Here is a 15,026-nt window from a genome sequence, read left to right as displayed (position 1 = left end):
ATTAAGGGGGGCTGAAACAAACAGGGTGGAATCTGTTAACCAGCCTCAGGTCACCATAGCAACCTCTAGCAGGCCTGGTGAAGGAGACAGACTGTATCAAGTGGTCTCTGGGGAAGAAGCAGAGCAATTCAGGGAAGAGCTGCATCAAGATATAAGTTTGAAGCAGATAAAGGAACAAGCTCTGACCCAACAGATTCCTTTCACTGACAAACTGAGGAATCAAGTTGTGTGTGAGAATGGGATTTTATATAGACTGTGGATGCCTGCTGAGAGAAAGGATGAATGTGAACCAGTGAAGCAATTGATAGTACCTAGCAAATACAGAACCAGATTGCTAGAGGTAGCCCACGATGTCCCATGTGCAGGACATCTGGGAATAAAAAAGACCAAGAGGAGATTGGCTGCACATTATTATTGGCCAAATATCTCCAAGGATGTAAAACAACATTGTCTATCTTGTGGAATATGCCAAAAGGTGGGAAAGAGTGGAGTAAAGACCAAGGCACCCTTAAAGCCCCTTCCTATAATTGGACAACCCTTTTATAGAGTGGGAATAGATTTGGTGGGCCCTTTTTTCAAACCCACAAGGCATGGCAAGAAATATCTAGTGGTGGTGGTGGATTTTGCCACCAGGTACCCAGACGCAGAAGCACTGAGATCTGTAGAAGCCCCTGTAGTGGCAGAGGCTTTATTAAAAATCTTTATGAGGCTGGGTTTCCCTCATGAAGTGCTGACGGATCAAGGCAGTGTATTCATGGGAGAAGTGATGCAATGTATGTGGAAATGTTGTGGTCTAAAACATCTAAAGACCACTACTTACCATCCCGCCACTAATGGGCTAACTGAGAGATTCAATGGAGTTTTGAAGGGCATGACAAGAAGCTATGTTCAAGATCACCCACAAGACTGGGATGAACGTTTGGGATGCTTCTTATTTGCATACAGAGAAGTCCCTCAGGAGTCAACAGGCTTCTCACCCTTTGAACTAATGTTTACTAGAAAAGTGAGGGGACCTTTGGAACTATTAAAAAATTCATGGGAAGGAACCCTGGGAGAGTACAAAACATCTGTAGTAGATTTTGTATTGGAATTCCGCAATAAATTAACATCAATGATGGAAGTAGTGAAAGAGAATTTGAGTCATGCACAGGAGAAGCAAAGTTACTGGTATGACAGAACAGCCAGAGAACGTGTGTATGATGTGGGAGATATGGTTATGGCGTTCATACCCAGGAAACATGACAAATTACAGGCTAACTGGGAAGGACCATATACCATCAGAGAAAGGCTTGACACAGTGACATATGTAATCACCACAGACCAAATAAACAAAAGCAAAGTGGTTCATGTAAATATGTTAAAGCCTTACCATACCAGGGATGCAAAGGTGTTGCAAGTTACCTTATTCCCTGAGGGAAGTGGGCCTGAACTTCCAGATTTGGTACAGGAAAGCAAAGACAAAGGAGGGGTAGATCAAGTGGAATGGTCAGAGGAGGTGAAGGAGGAAGTAAAAGAAGAGATTCTGAGAGTTTTGAAAACCTATAGGAATCTCTTTAGCAACAAACCTGGCCGAACCAGTATAGTTATACATTCCATTGATACTGGAGATCATGCCCCAATCAGATCTGTTCCGTACCATGTGAATGGGAAAGTTTTGAATGAGATCAAAAAGGAGGTGAAAGATATGCTGGAATTAGGAGTGATCAGGGAATCCATCAGTCCCTGGGCCTCAAGTATTGTCCTGGTTCCGAAAAAAGATGGAACGACAAGGTTTTGCATTGATTATCGGCTAATCAATAAAATTACTGTCCCAGATGCATATCCTATGCTAGGGTAGACGCAATGTTAGAGTTATTGGGGGCAGCAACCATTATCTCTACACTAGATCTCTGTAAAGGATTTTGGCAAATGGAACTAGACGAGCAATCCAGAGCCAAAACTGCCTTCAGTACACCAGATGGGTTATATGAGTTTGTGACCTTACCCATGGGACTAAGGAACTCACCAAGTTCATTTCAGAGGCTAATCAATACTGTGTTGCGAGGCATGTCAGATTTTGCAGTGGCCTATATCGATGACGTGGCCATTTTTAGCAAGTTGGTGCCTGAGCATGTCCAACACCTGACAACAGTATTGGAGGCCTTAAGAAAAGCAGGCCTCACAATAAAAGCTAAGAAATGCCAGTTTGGACTAAAGGAAGTAATCTATTTAGGACATAAGGTGGGGAGTGGGAAAATCACCCCCTTATGGAGCAAGGTGGAGGCAATACAAGCGTGGCCGATCCCCTTAACCAAAAAAGAAGTAAGGGCATTTCTGGGTGTGGCTGGATTTTATAGGAAGTTTGTGAGAAATTTTGGGGAAATAGCAACCCCCTTGTATGAATTAACAAAGAAGAAGTGTTCTGAGCGTGTGGTATGGACGGATGAATGTCAGAAGGCTTTTGATCTACTGAAGCAAGCCTTGTGCCAAGGACCCATATTAATAGCACCAGACTATGAGAAACCATTCATCGTGGCTGCAGATGCGTCGGACCTCGTGCTGGGAGTCGTCTTGCTGCAGGAGAGAGAAGGCACCAGACATCCAGTGGCGTACCTGAGTCGCAAGCTGACGCCGAGGGAGAAAAACTATTCGTCGGTCCAGAAGGAGTGCCTAGCGGTCGTGTGGGGACTGAACAAGTTGCGCCCATACGTGTGGGGACGAACATTCACAGTGACTACGGATCATCGGGCCTTGTTATGGTTGCAGACTATGAAAAACCATAACACTATGCTGCAGAGGTGGTCCTGGGCCCTACAGGACTATCAAGTGGATTTCCAGTTCATCAAAGGCAAGGACAATGTACTGGCCGATGGACTTTCCAGGCAAGTGGCTGGGACTGCAGTGACGTGACCAGACAGAGGAACAAAGAAAGACATTTTCCCCATAGAGACTTTTATTTGTTAACGCGACGTATAAATCCTGGAACAGGAATAATACTCTGCTGTTGTTTAAGGGGGGGGAAATGTGATGTTCCTATATTAATGTATATATGGTAAGTGTTGTTGTTTTAGAAGATACATGGTAAGTGGCGTGAAAGAGGAGGGGGAGTGAATGGGCAGTAGAATGCGAGATGATTGGCTGAGTGTTTAAAATGGCTGAATGTATAAAAGGAAGAGTGAGAGTGGAATCTGGGGGGGAGAAGAGAACTGAGTGGATTGCTTGGTGGGGTTTGAGAGAGTTGTTTGCCAGGAGAGCGTGAAGAAGGAGGGAGGTGGAGTTCAGATTAGTATTGAGTAAAACCATATGCTTATGTGCCTTAAGAAGAAATCTTGTTAATCTTGTTAGCTTTGTTATCTGTAATAAATACTTAATTTGGTTTACCAAAGGCCTGATCCTTGGCTGGGGTTTCACAGACCAGAAGGGAGGGTAAGGTAATGACCAAGGCTGAAGGGGAACTGTAACAAATGGTGGCAGCGGTGAAGAGAATAACAATACCAGTATTCAGAGTCTCTGGGAATACTAGTATTGGGACGTTACTGGTGGTTGCCTAGCAGGGGGATCTGTTGAGATCAGTGCTAGAGCGGGGAGGTAAACCATAAGAGAGTGCGGTCCGGACTGGTGGAGTCCCTGGTGGTGCCTAGAGACAGGCAGTAACCACGAGCAGGTAGGAATCTGACAGGGAGAGCCAGGGAAGGACGCCTCACACTCATCCAGAGGCATCTGATCTCTTTAGACTCTTTGCTCCTCCTGATCAGTTTTTGTTTGCACTGGCTCAGTCTCTCATAGGGCTTATCTACATGGGAACAATTCTTCGTAGCAAATACACTGCTTTTACCGTCACAATAGAAGGAAGTGAGTACAATGGGGCCTACTTCTGTGTTAATATACATACAAGCCTATACATCAGCAATCACCACCTTTTGGGGCAAATGGCCATAACTGGACATTTGAGAAAGTGGTGTGGGTGCCAGTCACAAATTGGCTGCTATAGGAGGAGTGTGGCATAGCTCAAAATAGCTGCCACATCTAAAAGAGAAGAAAAAAGAAACATCAGTGTAACTACATCAGCCACTGCAATGTTCATTCACAGAGAGAAGCTCTTTGCACCTGTCCTCTGTTGGAAACATGGGTGTAGTCGTCCAAGGTTGCAGGAGGACATAGACCCCTTACTGTTTGGGGAGCAGGGTCTCAGACAGGTCCATATCTATGTATGAGCCAATCAGGATGAAAGGGAGCATGCATTCAAGGACTGAGAAGAGTCCTTGTCCTTTTGAGCTGATTGGAACCAGAGTGAAAGGAGGTGAGTCAGCCATTGAGAAGACTCCTCTCAGCAGCAAACACACAGCCTCTCCTTTCATGCTGATTGGCTTCTAGAGATGTCCATTGTAGTGGAGTGTTGACCTGCAGATGACAGAGAGCAAGGGAGATGAGAGAAAGTTGAAAAGGGGGCATAGCTGTAAGGAGGCATGGTGTGACTAGCATGAAGGGACTCTGCATTTCTGAATATGCCACTGCACTACTGGTTGGAAGGGAGGATGAGTGTCCAATCCTGACATCCAATGAAATGTGGGCATATTTAAGGGTGGTGTTCAGGTTATGGGCTCATCTACACGGTGGTTTAGTGTGTGTTTGGTGCTGCTCACATCTCCTTTTAATACTGGCAAACAGAAGCTATCATGCAGTGTCCCCCCTGTAAATCTGTACTAACCTGATCCTCTGATAATACAAAAAGTTTAGAACAATACAGTTCCACTCCGCCCCACATGTCTTTGAAGACAATTTGCTTCAATGGCTTTTAGTGGGCAGGTGAATCATCACTTTCAGCTGTTCCCCTTTCTCCACCCACTAACTCTCCCATGAATTCCATTTTGTTTCCTGTGGTTTATCCAGCAACTTCTGGCTGCTCTGTCCTCTCCTCTTCACTGTTTGCAGCAGCCCTCGCATCTTTTCTCCCTTTTTCTGCGCACGCATGCACACACACACACACATATACACACATACACACACAGAGAGATAAACAGATATCTATGACCTAATGCATCTTATCTTACACATGATACCAACCTAGGAAATGTGCTGGCACAGAGAAAAGATACGCAGATAATTGTTTGCCAGGACTTTTGCAATCTAGAGAAAGTTTAATTATCTATATTTTGCACTGTTGTTGAAAAGAAGAACAAAGAATATGGACGAAAAGTTTGCTGCTTGCACTACATAACAACTATGGCTGAATTTAACACATTGGGGTTGTAATCATACTATTGAAAGATCTGCATGTGCTTTGATATACAGTCTATCTTTGTAGACTCAGGGTTAATTAAAATGAATGAATGAATGAATCTTAATTTTTACCCCGCCCTTTTTCCAAAACTGGAACTCAAGGAGGCTTACAAATAAAAACTACACATAGGTAAAAAAACATACAAAAATATACAATTAAAATAGAATTAAACTATTCGCGACATTAAAACCATGAAACATACACTTAAGATACTAAGACAATTTAAAACATTAAGAATAGGACCATAGAACAATACAACAGACCTTATGAGGCCCTATCTTAAACATCTTCTAGTCCAAAAGCTTGTCGGAATAAAAATGTATTTGCCTGCTGACGGAAGGATAGCAAGGAAGCGGCCATTCGTGCTTCCCTAGGAAGAGAGTTCTAGAACCTGGGGGCAGCCACCGAGAAGGCCCTATCTTATGTTCCCACCAATCGCGCTTGCGAAGATGTTGGGACTGAGAGAAGGGCCTCTCTGATTGTAATTAGCGAATGTATAGTTTCATTAGTGTTAAGAACTTAAGGCTGCAGGCCTCCCTATTTGATCCTCATAGCAACTCTGCAGGATAAGTCAGGGTGAGAGAGTGATTGGCCCAAAGTTACTCAAGAAGCTTCATGGTCAAGTGGAGATTTCACACCTGCATCTCCCTAGTCTTGGTCTGGGGAACCTGTGGCCTTCGTGATGTTGTTAGACTCCAGCTCCCATCAGATGCAGCCATCATGACCCATGGCCAGGGATAATGGGACTTGTAGTTTTTTCAGATGTTGCTGGACTACAAATTCCCCATCCCTGTTGTAGCCACTCCACTCACAAAAGAGCTATTGAGATACATAGTATTCTCACCATGCAACATGTCTGTAGAGCAATGGTAATGTCAGAAAAGAATGAAAAGAGGAAAGATTAAGCCCATTTGGTCTTACATTTTGCCCTTTAAATAACTTCCCATTTCTGGCATTAGTTGTTGCTGCACGGTTTTGTTTGGGACAAAATGAAGCTACCACTACCTGGATCAATAGTACCAGACCTTCTTCAACCTCTTGAAAATATGTCAAGAACATATTGAAGAGTCTGAAGGGAAGTGTGAAGGTGTGGAAGACTTTAGGGATATAAATGCTCTTGTCTACTAATTTGCCAAAGGTGAGATAAAAATAGAGAAAAAAGCCCTTACAAAGACAAAAGGATAATAGCTGGAAAGGCAAGGCAAGGCGTAATAGACTGAATCATGAGTTGTTTTGGGAGGCAGCCTCAGGAGCATGACTGGTCCTTTCAGGTACCCAATCAAAATGGCCACCACCGGCCCACTTGAATGTGTGAGAGAGGGAGGCAGCCATTGCAAGTGTTCTTAGATAATGTATGCAAAATTAGTCTTCAAGGGGATATAGTTGATTCCCTTTATGAGGTCCCTGTGTTGGAGCAGCCCTTAGAACCGATTCTCATTTTAAGCTAATGAATGTTAATTTTTAAATCAAACAGTAGTGGAACAAGATTTTTAAAAACCCTCTGGTCTTTGGGGAGGAAAAGGTATATAGGAGGAGGCTTAAATTAACATAGAAGTGTGAAAATGAAGCGAAAATCCTATACTCACTCACTTGGGAATACAACGCATTGCACTCAGTGAGACAGTAGCACTGCTCTGTCCTGAGCTCCTCATGATTAGGTCCACATCCTGTGAAGGAATAATGATTTGTTATGACTGTGCAATGTCATTTATTTGTCATGCACATTGATGGTGCTATATAAATAATAAATACTACTGCTTCTACTACAATGGTTGGGGATGATGTAAGTTATTAACAACTCTTTTGACAAGTCAGGTTATCTTCCTTTGTCAATAACCCCTTACGCATGACAGGCTGTGAAATTAGTCTCTTTCACTTTCTGATCACTTTCACTTCCATGCTGCCCAACTCTGTGTGTTTAGACACCCTTTTCATGTGTTCATCTTGGACCTACAGAAGTCAGGGCATTGTTCCAGATGCCATCCCACTCCGGGTGGGGTGGGGTGGCTGAACAGGACTGTCCTCCTTGCTTTGTTTTGTCATCATGACCTCCCATTTCCTTTTTGCCTTTTGTGGAAATAATATGCTCTGTTCAGCAGCAAAACTGCTGCCTCCCAAAAGGAAAATAAAACTTTCAAGGGGTGTGTTTCCTGACTTTAAGATTAAGCAGGTCTCTCACACAACCGTGCTCCTCTGCAATACTTTAGGGTAGACTGTCATTTGAAACAGATTCACTAGACTCTACACAACGGGGCTTCCTTCTGAATAGACATGCCTAGAATTGCACTCTAAATCCCTGTCCTATCTTCAGGAAATAAAGTCTTGAAAGTATGTGTAGGATCACACTTGAAATAAATATTCTGCTGATGTTTAAGGCTGCAGTCTTAACCATACTTACCCAGGAGTAACCCCAATTGTATTTAATGGGACTTACTTCTGAGCATTTTGGATATCATTGAACACTAAAGTCAGGATCATTCAGACCATGGCATTTCTGGTGTCTATGTACGGATGTGAAAGTTGGACAGTGGAAAAAGCAGATAAGAGAAAAATCAACTCGTTTGAAATGTGGTATTGGAAGAGAGCTTTGCACATACCATGGACCATGAAAAAGACAAATAATTGGGTGTTAGAACAAATTAAACCAGAACTATCATTAGAAGCTAAAATGATGAAATTGAGCTTAACATACTTTGGACACATACTGAGAAGACGTGATCACTAGAAAAGTCAATAATGCTGGGGAAAACAGAAGGGAGTAGAAAAAGAGGAAGGCCAAACAAGAGATGGATTGATTCCATAAAGGAAGCCACAGACCTGAACTTACAAGATCTGAACAGGGTGGTTCATGACAGATGCTATTGCAGGTCACTGATTCATAGGGTCGCCATAAGTTGTGATCAACTTGAAGGCATATAACAACTTCTGAGCAGACATGACTAGGATTGCAGCCTATGCCAATATGTTTTTTCCTATTCCTGTTAATCCTCGTCTTCATCATTAAAATAATTAATGTTCATGAGTGATCATTTTCATTGCAGTGTGCAATCCAAAACAAGGTAAGTTATAGCAGAAAATGCAAGCAAAAGGGGGGTAATGTTTCACCAGCACATATTACACAGTAAATAATCTACCACAAACTGAAGTCCCTACATGTCATATTGCTTTGTACAAAGTGCTCAACAGAGCAAAGTGTATTTTGACCACATGGAGGATAGTTTTTCTTATACTTCCACTATGCCCCCCAGTGGAAGAACAATAGAAAGCTGGCTAAACTTGACTTACTATGTTTACCATAGCCAAGAGTTTGTTCATTTCATCCATCTTTTAGGGCTACCTAACAATTGGTTCCTGTGCAATGTTCAGTTATCCACTATTAAATCATTCACTAATGATTTAAGAGCTTAGTTTTTGTTGACACCCCCCACGATGAGGTCTGCACATTTTCAGTGCAGCTGATTATATTGCAAAAACTAAAGCCATGTAAAAAGAGTATGTTTGTAAACCAAATTAGTTTTGATTAAATATCAGTGAACTTGCAGTCCTATGCATGCTTACTTATGAATAAGTCCCACACATCTCAGTGGGGCTTACTTCTGTGTAGACATAAATAGTAACCTGGACTGCAAATGCCTCTTGTATTCTTGTTCCCCTCCATCAAATGAGTCAAATGACAACATTATAAATACATTAACAGTGTGAACTTTTGGAGTTCTTGGTGAGGCATATTTAAACATTATCATGCAACTGAACCTGTTTTGATCATATAGATTGGCACCAACACATCATGCAAGCTAATATCTGAGAATGGGCACAGTTCATTTCTCTTATCAACTAATTAGAACAGTCATCTATCACCCATTTAAGGTTTGGTGTTATGGCTTTGAAGAAAGGCATGAGCCCCATCACAAAGCTCAAGCTTCTCAAGACACTATTTATGCCCTATTCTTAGGGCCTAATTGTGCATGATGCTAACAACATGATTAGCAAGTAATCATGTTATCCTTAAAAGCATCAGTATGGTAGCACATGGGAAGAGATGGTTTCAGCTTTTCCACCCAGCTGTGATTTCAGAAAAAGTTGTCTCTTTACAGCAATTAACATGGGGGCGGGGTGGTATGTTCTCATCAGTGAGACGATTCATGGTTCGATGCTCATTAGAGCTTAGGCTCAGCCCTGGAGTAAACAAAGCAGCAAAAATTGTTCTCTGAATATGTGCAGAGTTTATATTCTTATTGAGCTAACACAACTATGAGTTGGGGAGAGTTTCTAGGTCCAAAGACATTACTTATCTAGGCAAGCTTGGGCCCTTATACCTCTCTGGTGTGGTGTACTGGGCAGAATGTTGTAGTCTGGTCACAGAATGCTGCACTTAAACCAGGAAGACCTGGGCTCAAATCTCCCTCAGCAATGAAGTTCACTGAGTAACCTTGGGCCAGTCACTATGTGTCAACCTCTCCTCCTTCACAGAGTTGTGAGGATAAACGTGGGCAATGGGGTTGTATACTACCTTCAATGTCTAGAAGGAAAAGTGGAATTCTAATGGAGTGTATGGTTAGAAATGAAATACTGTTTATCTCAAGTCCTCTGGGCAGTTGTGATTACACAGTAGTTACTCATAGATAGATTAACACAAATATACAATGTATACACATGCGCACCACAGGCACACACAGCCCTTTTATATGTTGACAGGGAGACACAGTAATGGATTGAAGCTAAGAAGAAGGCAGAATCCTAACCCTTGCAACAATCAAAATCAGGGGTGAGAAACCTGTGGCCCTCCAGATGTTGCTGGCCTAGAACTGGCATCATTTCTAGCCAGAGTGGCCAAGCTCCCAGGTGTTGGAGTCCAACAACATATCTGGTTTTCCATCCCTGTTACATGGGCACAAGTCACTGAAATTAATTTTTAAAACTGGGATACGATGCTTTGCATTTTTTTTTTTTAAAAATAGCATTTTATTTTTAAATAAGAGTTAAAAATTACGGACAACAAAACGCAAATCCCTATACAACCAGATGAATAAAGGAACTGACTGGACAACAATCCTAACACATCAATGCTTGCGGGAGAACGAGCTCACCAACTATATCATGTAAGTTGTCAATGACGATATATCCATCACAGTCAGGATTTATTGGCATTATCGTCCACTCTCTCCTCTCCACGTCTCTTCCTCTCTCTGCGTCAAGAAGGGTGAAGCGCGCAGCGCAATTAATGAATCGCTTCAGTTTCACTCCGGAGAAGGGGAGGGAGGTGAGTGGGTGGTGGATGGGTGTTTCATTAAAAGACCGTGGCTGCTGCGCGTTTGTGACATCAGCCCCCCTCGCTTATATACTTAGGGAACAAACCAGCTCTCCCTTTATGGTCCAGACCTTCAGAAATCAGCTCCAGGCAGTGGAAGGGGAAAGCAGCAAAATTCTCTCGTTCTTCGCCTTCCCCCTCTGTTTCTCCGCGTGTATCCCTCACTCGCTCGCACATCTTGTCCTTTCTTTGTATGGACTTTACTTTCTAGAGAGAGAGCAGGATGGCAAGGCTGAGGATGCAGCTGGTGTGCGCGATGCTGCTTGCGCTCGCCTCCTGGAGCCTGTGCTCAGGTAAGCCCCCTTCTCGCAGCCGCTCTCTGCTCTTCGCGTCGGGCGAACGACAAGGAGCGACTCTGTTTGGGCTTGCCGCCTGAAGAGGAGGAGGGCGCGGGGGCGATTTGGGATAAGCGGGCAGAGCTGCATGAAAGGGTGGCGTTGACGTTGCGAAATAACGGGTCGATTTGAAAGGGTTTGGAGCTCCAGAGTGCGGGTGCTTTGGTGAAGTCGCTCTAAAGAGGTATCTAATTTCAGTGTGTGTGTGTGTGTGTGTGTGTGTAAAGAGTAAGCCACAAGTTTCAAGGAACTCGCGCGCGTGCGATTACCCCTCTGCTCTGTTAAAAATACGGGCCATCTGTATCAAAATCAAAAGCTATCTTCAGACAGTTAACTCCCATCGAAGAAGATTCATTATGGCACTGGGCAAACTGATGGACCACAGCTGAAACCAACTGAAAAATTCTTATTGCTTAGTCTATCTGCCCTCACACAAAGTGCTCATTCCTACATACAGACAAATAAGGTTATTCTAGATTTTTAAAAAAGCCTTCATAATATAGCTTAATCATAGATCCGGTTTTGAAGACGGGCAACCTCGTTCTAGTCCTCAGCTCCACTAGCTGACTTGCTTTAGGGCAAGTCACTTTTTCCCTGTAATTCACTTCCCTTGGTAAAATACAGTGATCTGTGGTAAGAATGAGGATGCTTCCAGACAGGGGTTGTTCAGATATCACCAAAGGGACATTGGCAACAGGTTATTTATTTATTTAAAATCTTATTTTCCCTAGAAAGTGTAAATCTGGGTTAAAGAGGAGAACATTTGGGCTGGTATTATTACATGGGGCTTGGGATGGAAAGATCTGTCAGTTTTGGTTCTCTCAGTTTCTGGTTTTTCCAGCCTTAAATTCAGTTCTCCACATTTCTGCAGCAATTTGCGATTTGTTTTTTTCTTTCTCTTTTTTAAATTCTCATGAAAATTCTGCAGCATTTAAATGCAAATTTCTCTAAATAAACACATTGTTTTAGGCAGCTTTGACTTATGTACACATTTTTGCAAGCCATTTCTTGTCACATAATGCAGTTTTGCATATTACTTTCACTCATATATTCATTTCAATGCACACTTTCCCCTAATATATGCATTTTTGTAAACATTGGTTGGCGAACTGCATCACAATATTTGAATAAGTGCAAATTTAGAAGGATGACTGTGTTTTGGTTCTCATATTGTTTTGGAAAGTGTGAATTTAATAGATTTGTCTTGAAATGTGAACTGAATCAAATTTCTCACCCATCCTATATGGGGCACACACATTCCATACTAAACACCTGTCTGCAAGCACCATGAATCGGCTAAAAATGCATGGTTAGCTACTTTGACTCTTAAGGATAGGGATCGCTGCAAGGTAAAATACTATTCTTTCTAAAACTTTGGAGAAGATTTACTGGAAGGGGAAACTGCATCTTTCCTGTCTGTCCATAGCTGAAACCCATCAATGGCATTATTTATTTCCCATGAAGCTTAAGGATCAGAAACAACTTTTCTGAATGGAGATAAGAAGCTGTGGGTTTAAATAAATGCAGCAGCAGATCACCTTATAGAATAGAAAATAAAGTAGGAGACATATAATACAAAGGTAATTCTCCTCCCACTAAAGTTAGGTATTAGTAACTGGTACAAATTTTACTTTGGAATATAATTTCCCATAATGTTGTTTTTAATCTACCTCATTTGTAAAATAGTATATAATTCCTATGGTACTCATTACACACAGAGGGCTACATAAAAATGAGTGGCCCTAGTTCAAATCAAGGGCGCAGGTGTTCCATCACTATTCATGAAATATTTAATAAAACAATTTAGAGCAAAGCCACATTTCATATGTGACTTGTTCATGTCGCGTTTATAATGCATAGCTCAAGACTGTAGCAAAGTGTGTGCAATCTCAGTTAAAATGTTTATCCTTAAACATTAATCATATGCCTTATGTGGACTCTGTGAAGTAAAAAGCCAGAATCGAGTGCAGAGTTAAAATACATTCATTAAAGTCTCTTTTAAATCAGTGGGGTTTAACGTTAAATATCTCTGAGCTCTAGCTAATGAATCTTACTTTTGAAAATATTTTTAGGGTTGTATCTAATTTTTTAAACAAATTAACATTTTAATCCAATATACTGCATGTCCCTACAAAAAATGTCAAAAAGTCAACAAACCACTATTGAACCACTATAGAATTTCAAATATTTGAGTACCATAACAACCCAGTTGACAATTTGATTAGGAAGTACTTGGATATAAGCCATTTTCATCCCGGAGATGGGAATACAACTATCTCAACTTTTAATTTTTTAAACATTATCTTGTTACCAATTGTGCTGTTAAAAGTGTTAAGAAAGTTGTTTAAGAAAAGAGGTGTGTGTCCACTTAAAATGACAGAGGCTATTTTATTCATTGGCATGTCATACCCCTTCTCTTTTGCTAATATTGTTTTGCAGATCACTGCTATTGTAAAGTCAAGCACAAACTTATGCAAAGATTCAATATTTCAGTTTGAGAACATTATTATTTCTTGTACTTTATCATCCCAGGCACAATCTAGTCTTAAGCATTTTTAACTATTCTATTGGATTCCAGTCAGCTGGTATAGCACAGTGGGGATGAGAGCCTGGCTGGGAGTCCAGAGTCTGTGAGTTCAAATCCCCACTCGTGTCTCCTGGGTGTCAAGGGCCAGCTAAAGATCACCCCCACACTGAGTGGCTCAGGAGTTAGGTGCCCTGCCATTTGTGCAGCTGTGGGCAAGCTGCATAGTCCCAAAGAGTCCAGTTGCCCCCCAGCTGGCAGTTGAGGACAAGGCAGGGGCTGACTTGTGCAGCTGTGGCAAGCTGAGCAGACCCTAGCCAGCTGGGGAGGACTAGCCTCAGAGGAAGGCAATGGTAAACCCCCTCTGAATACCGCTTACAATGAAATCCCTATTCATAGGGTCGCCATAAGTCGGGATCGACTTGAAGGCAGTCCATTTCCATTTCATTGGATTCCAATGTAAAGAGTAAGCACTTGCCAAGGATTTCTTTTTCATTTAAATTAGTGGAGCTTGAAGAAATGTTTTAACTTTGACAGGATTATACCACTGTAATCCATGGGCAGTCTATGGAACTTTGAATGATTGCCATTGAACTCACTGAGGTTTGAATCTGAACTCTTAGATTTATATGTTTTTAGTTAAAACCCTATTCTTAGGGTCACCATAAGTTGGAATCGACTTGAAGGCAGTATATTTACATTTAGTTAGAACTGGACAATAAATGAACTGGTACGACACAGTAAGACAGCAATTACTGCTACCATTCCTTTCACTAATTCCTAGTATATGATGCATCATGCATGACATGAGGATGAGGATGGCTCTAAGATTCGAAATATTCTTGTGATTTCATTGAATTGAAACGGTGCCATTCATACAGGATGCAATGGCAATTTTGACATGTAACCATCCTTTTCAGGCGTCATTAGCAGCATTATTATCAAGTGTATGGTCTTGGGTAATTTTTACTTACTCTGAAGAGAGATATCTGCATATCATCGTTGTTCAGTTTTGTCCAGATAAACCTTTTCCCAGCTCTTCCAACTTCTGGCATTCTCCTGGTCCACATTCCATCAACATCTGTTCATTTACCTGATTGGTAAACACATTTTGTTAGTATTTTGTAAATGATTTTTTTTCTTACAAGAAGGTGCATATTGATAGGGTTTTAAAGATTCACTGTCATGTCCCATACCTAACAGCCCCCCCCCATAATCTCTGTTATTTTATACCAAATTGTCTGGATTCCTTCACTACAAAATAACTGCCTGCTCTGGGCAGCAAAGATAATTTCCCTTACCATTTGTGTTCTATCTGGATTGCACTTTAGCTCCATTAGAGTTTACAAAATGTTTTAGTATTGCAGATACTAAACTGAAGATGTGAATTGCACCTATATAGTGATGTGCTATATATAATTTACACCGTAGTTCTATTAATAACACTATTCAAAATACATTGTATACATTGTGTGAACTTAATAGATTTGATCAGTAGATATCTTGCAAAATGTTTACTATGCTAAACCACTATTATTGTTATTGGGTGATTCTAGTCATGTCATGCTAAAGTCTATCCACTACAATCAATGAACTCAA

General features: G+C 41.5%; 1 protein-coding gene across 6 annotated transcripts in view; it reads left to right on the top strand.

The window, feature by feature from the left end:
* Positions 1-15,026, top strand: part of NTS (neurotensin) — a 54,665-nt gene that overhangs the window by 29,241 nt on the left and 10,398 nt on the right. The window contains exon 1 of one of the 6 annotated variants that reach the window (XM_061639629.1): positions 10,662-10,861. The exons of the other annotated variants lie outside the window; for them this stretch is intronic. Coding sequence (XP_061495613.1) covers positions 10,792-10,861 — 70 coding nt within the window. The 5' untranslated portion in view covers positions 10,662-10,791. Of the gene's footprint in view, positions 1-10,661; positions 10,862-15,026 lie in introns of those variants that run through there. 6 annotated transcript variants of the gene reach the window in all.

This window comes from Rhineura floridana, chromosome 8 (assembly GCF_030035675.1).
Source record: "Rhineura floridana isolate rRhiFlo1 chromosome 8, rRhiFlo1.hap2, whole genome shotgun sequence".
NCBI classification, from domain to species: Eukaryota; Metazoa; Chordata; class Lepidosauria; order Squamata; family Rhineuridae; genus Rhineura; species Rhineura floridana.
The sequence above is the reverse complement of the archived record's forward strand: the minus strand, read 5'-3'. Positions and strand labels throughout refer to the sequence as shown.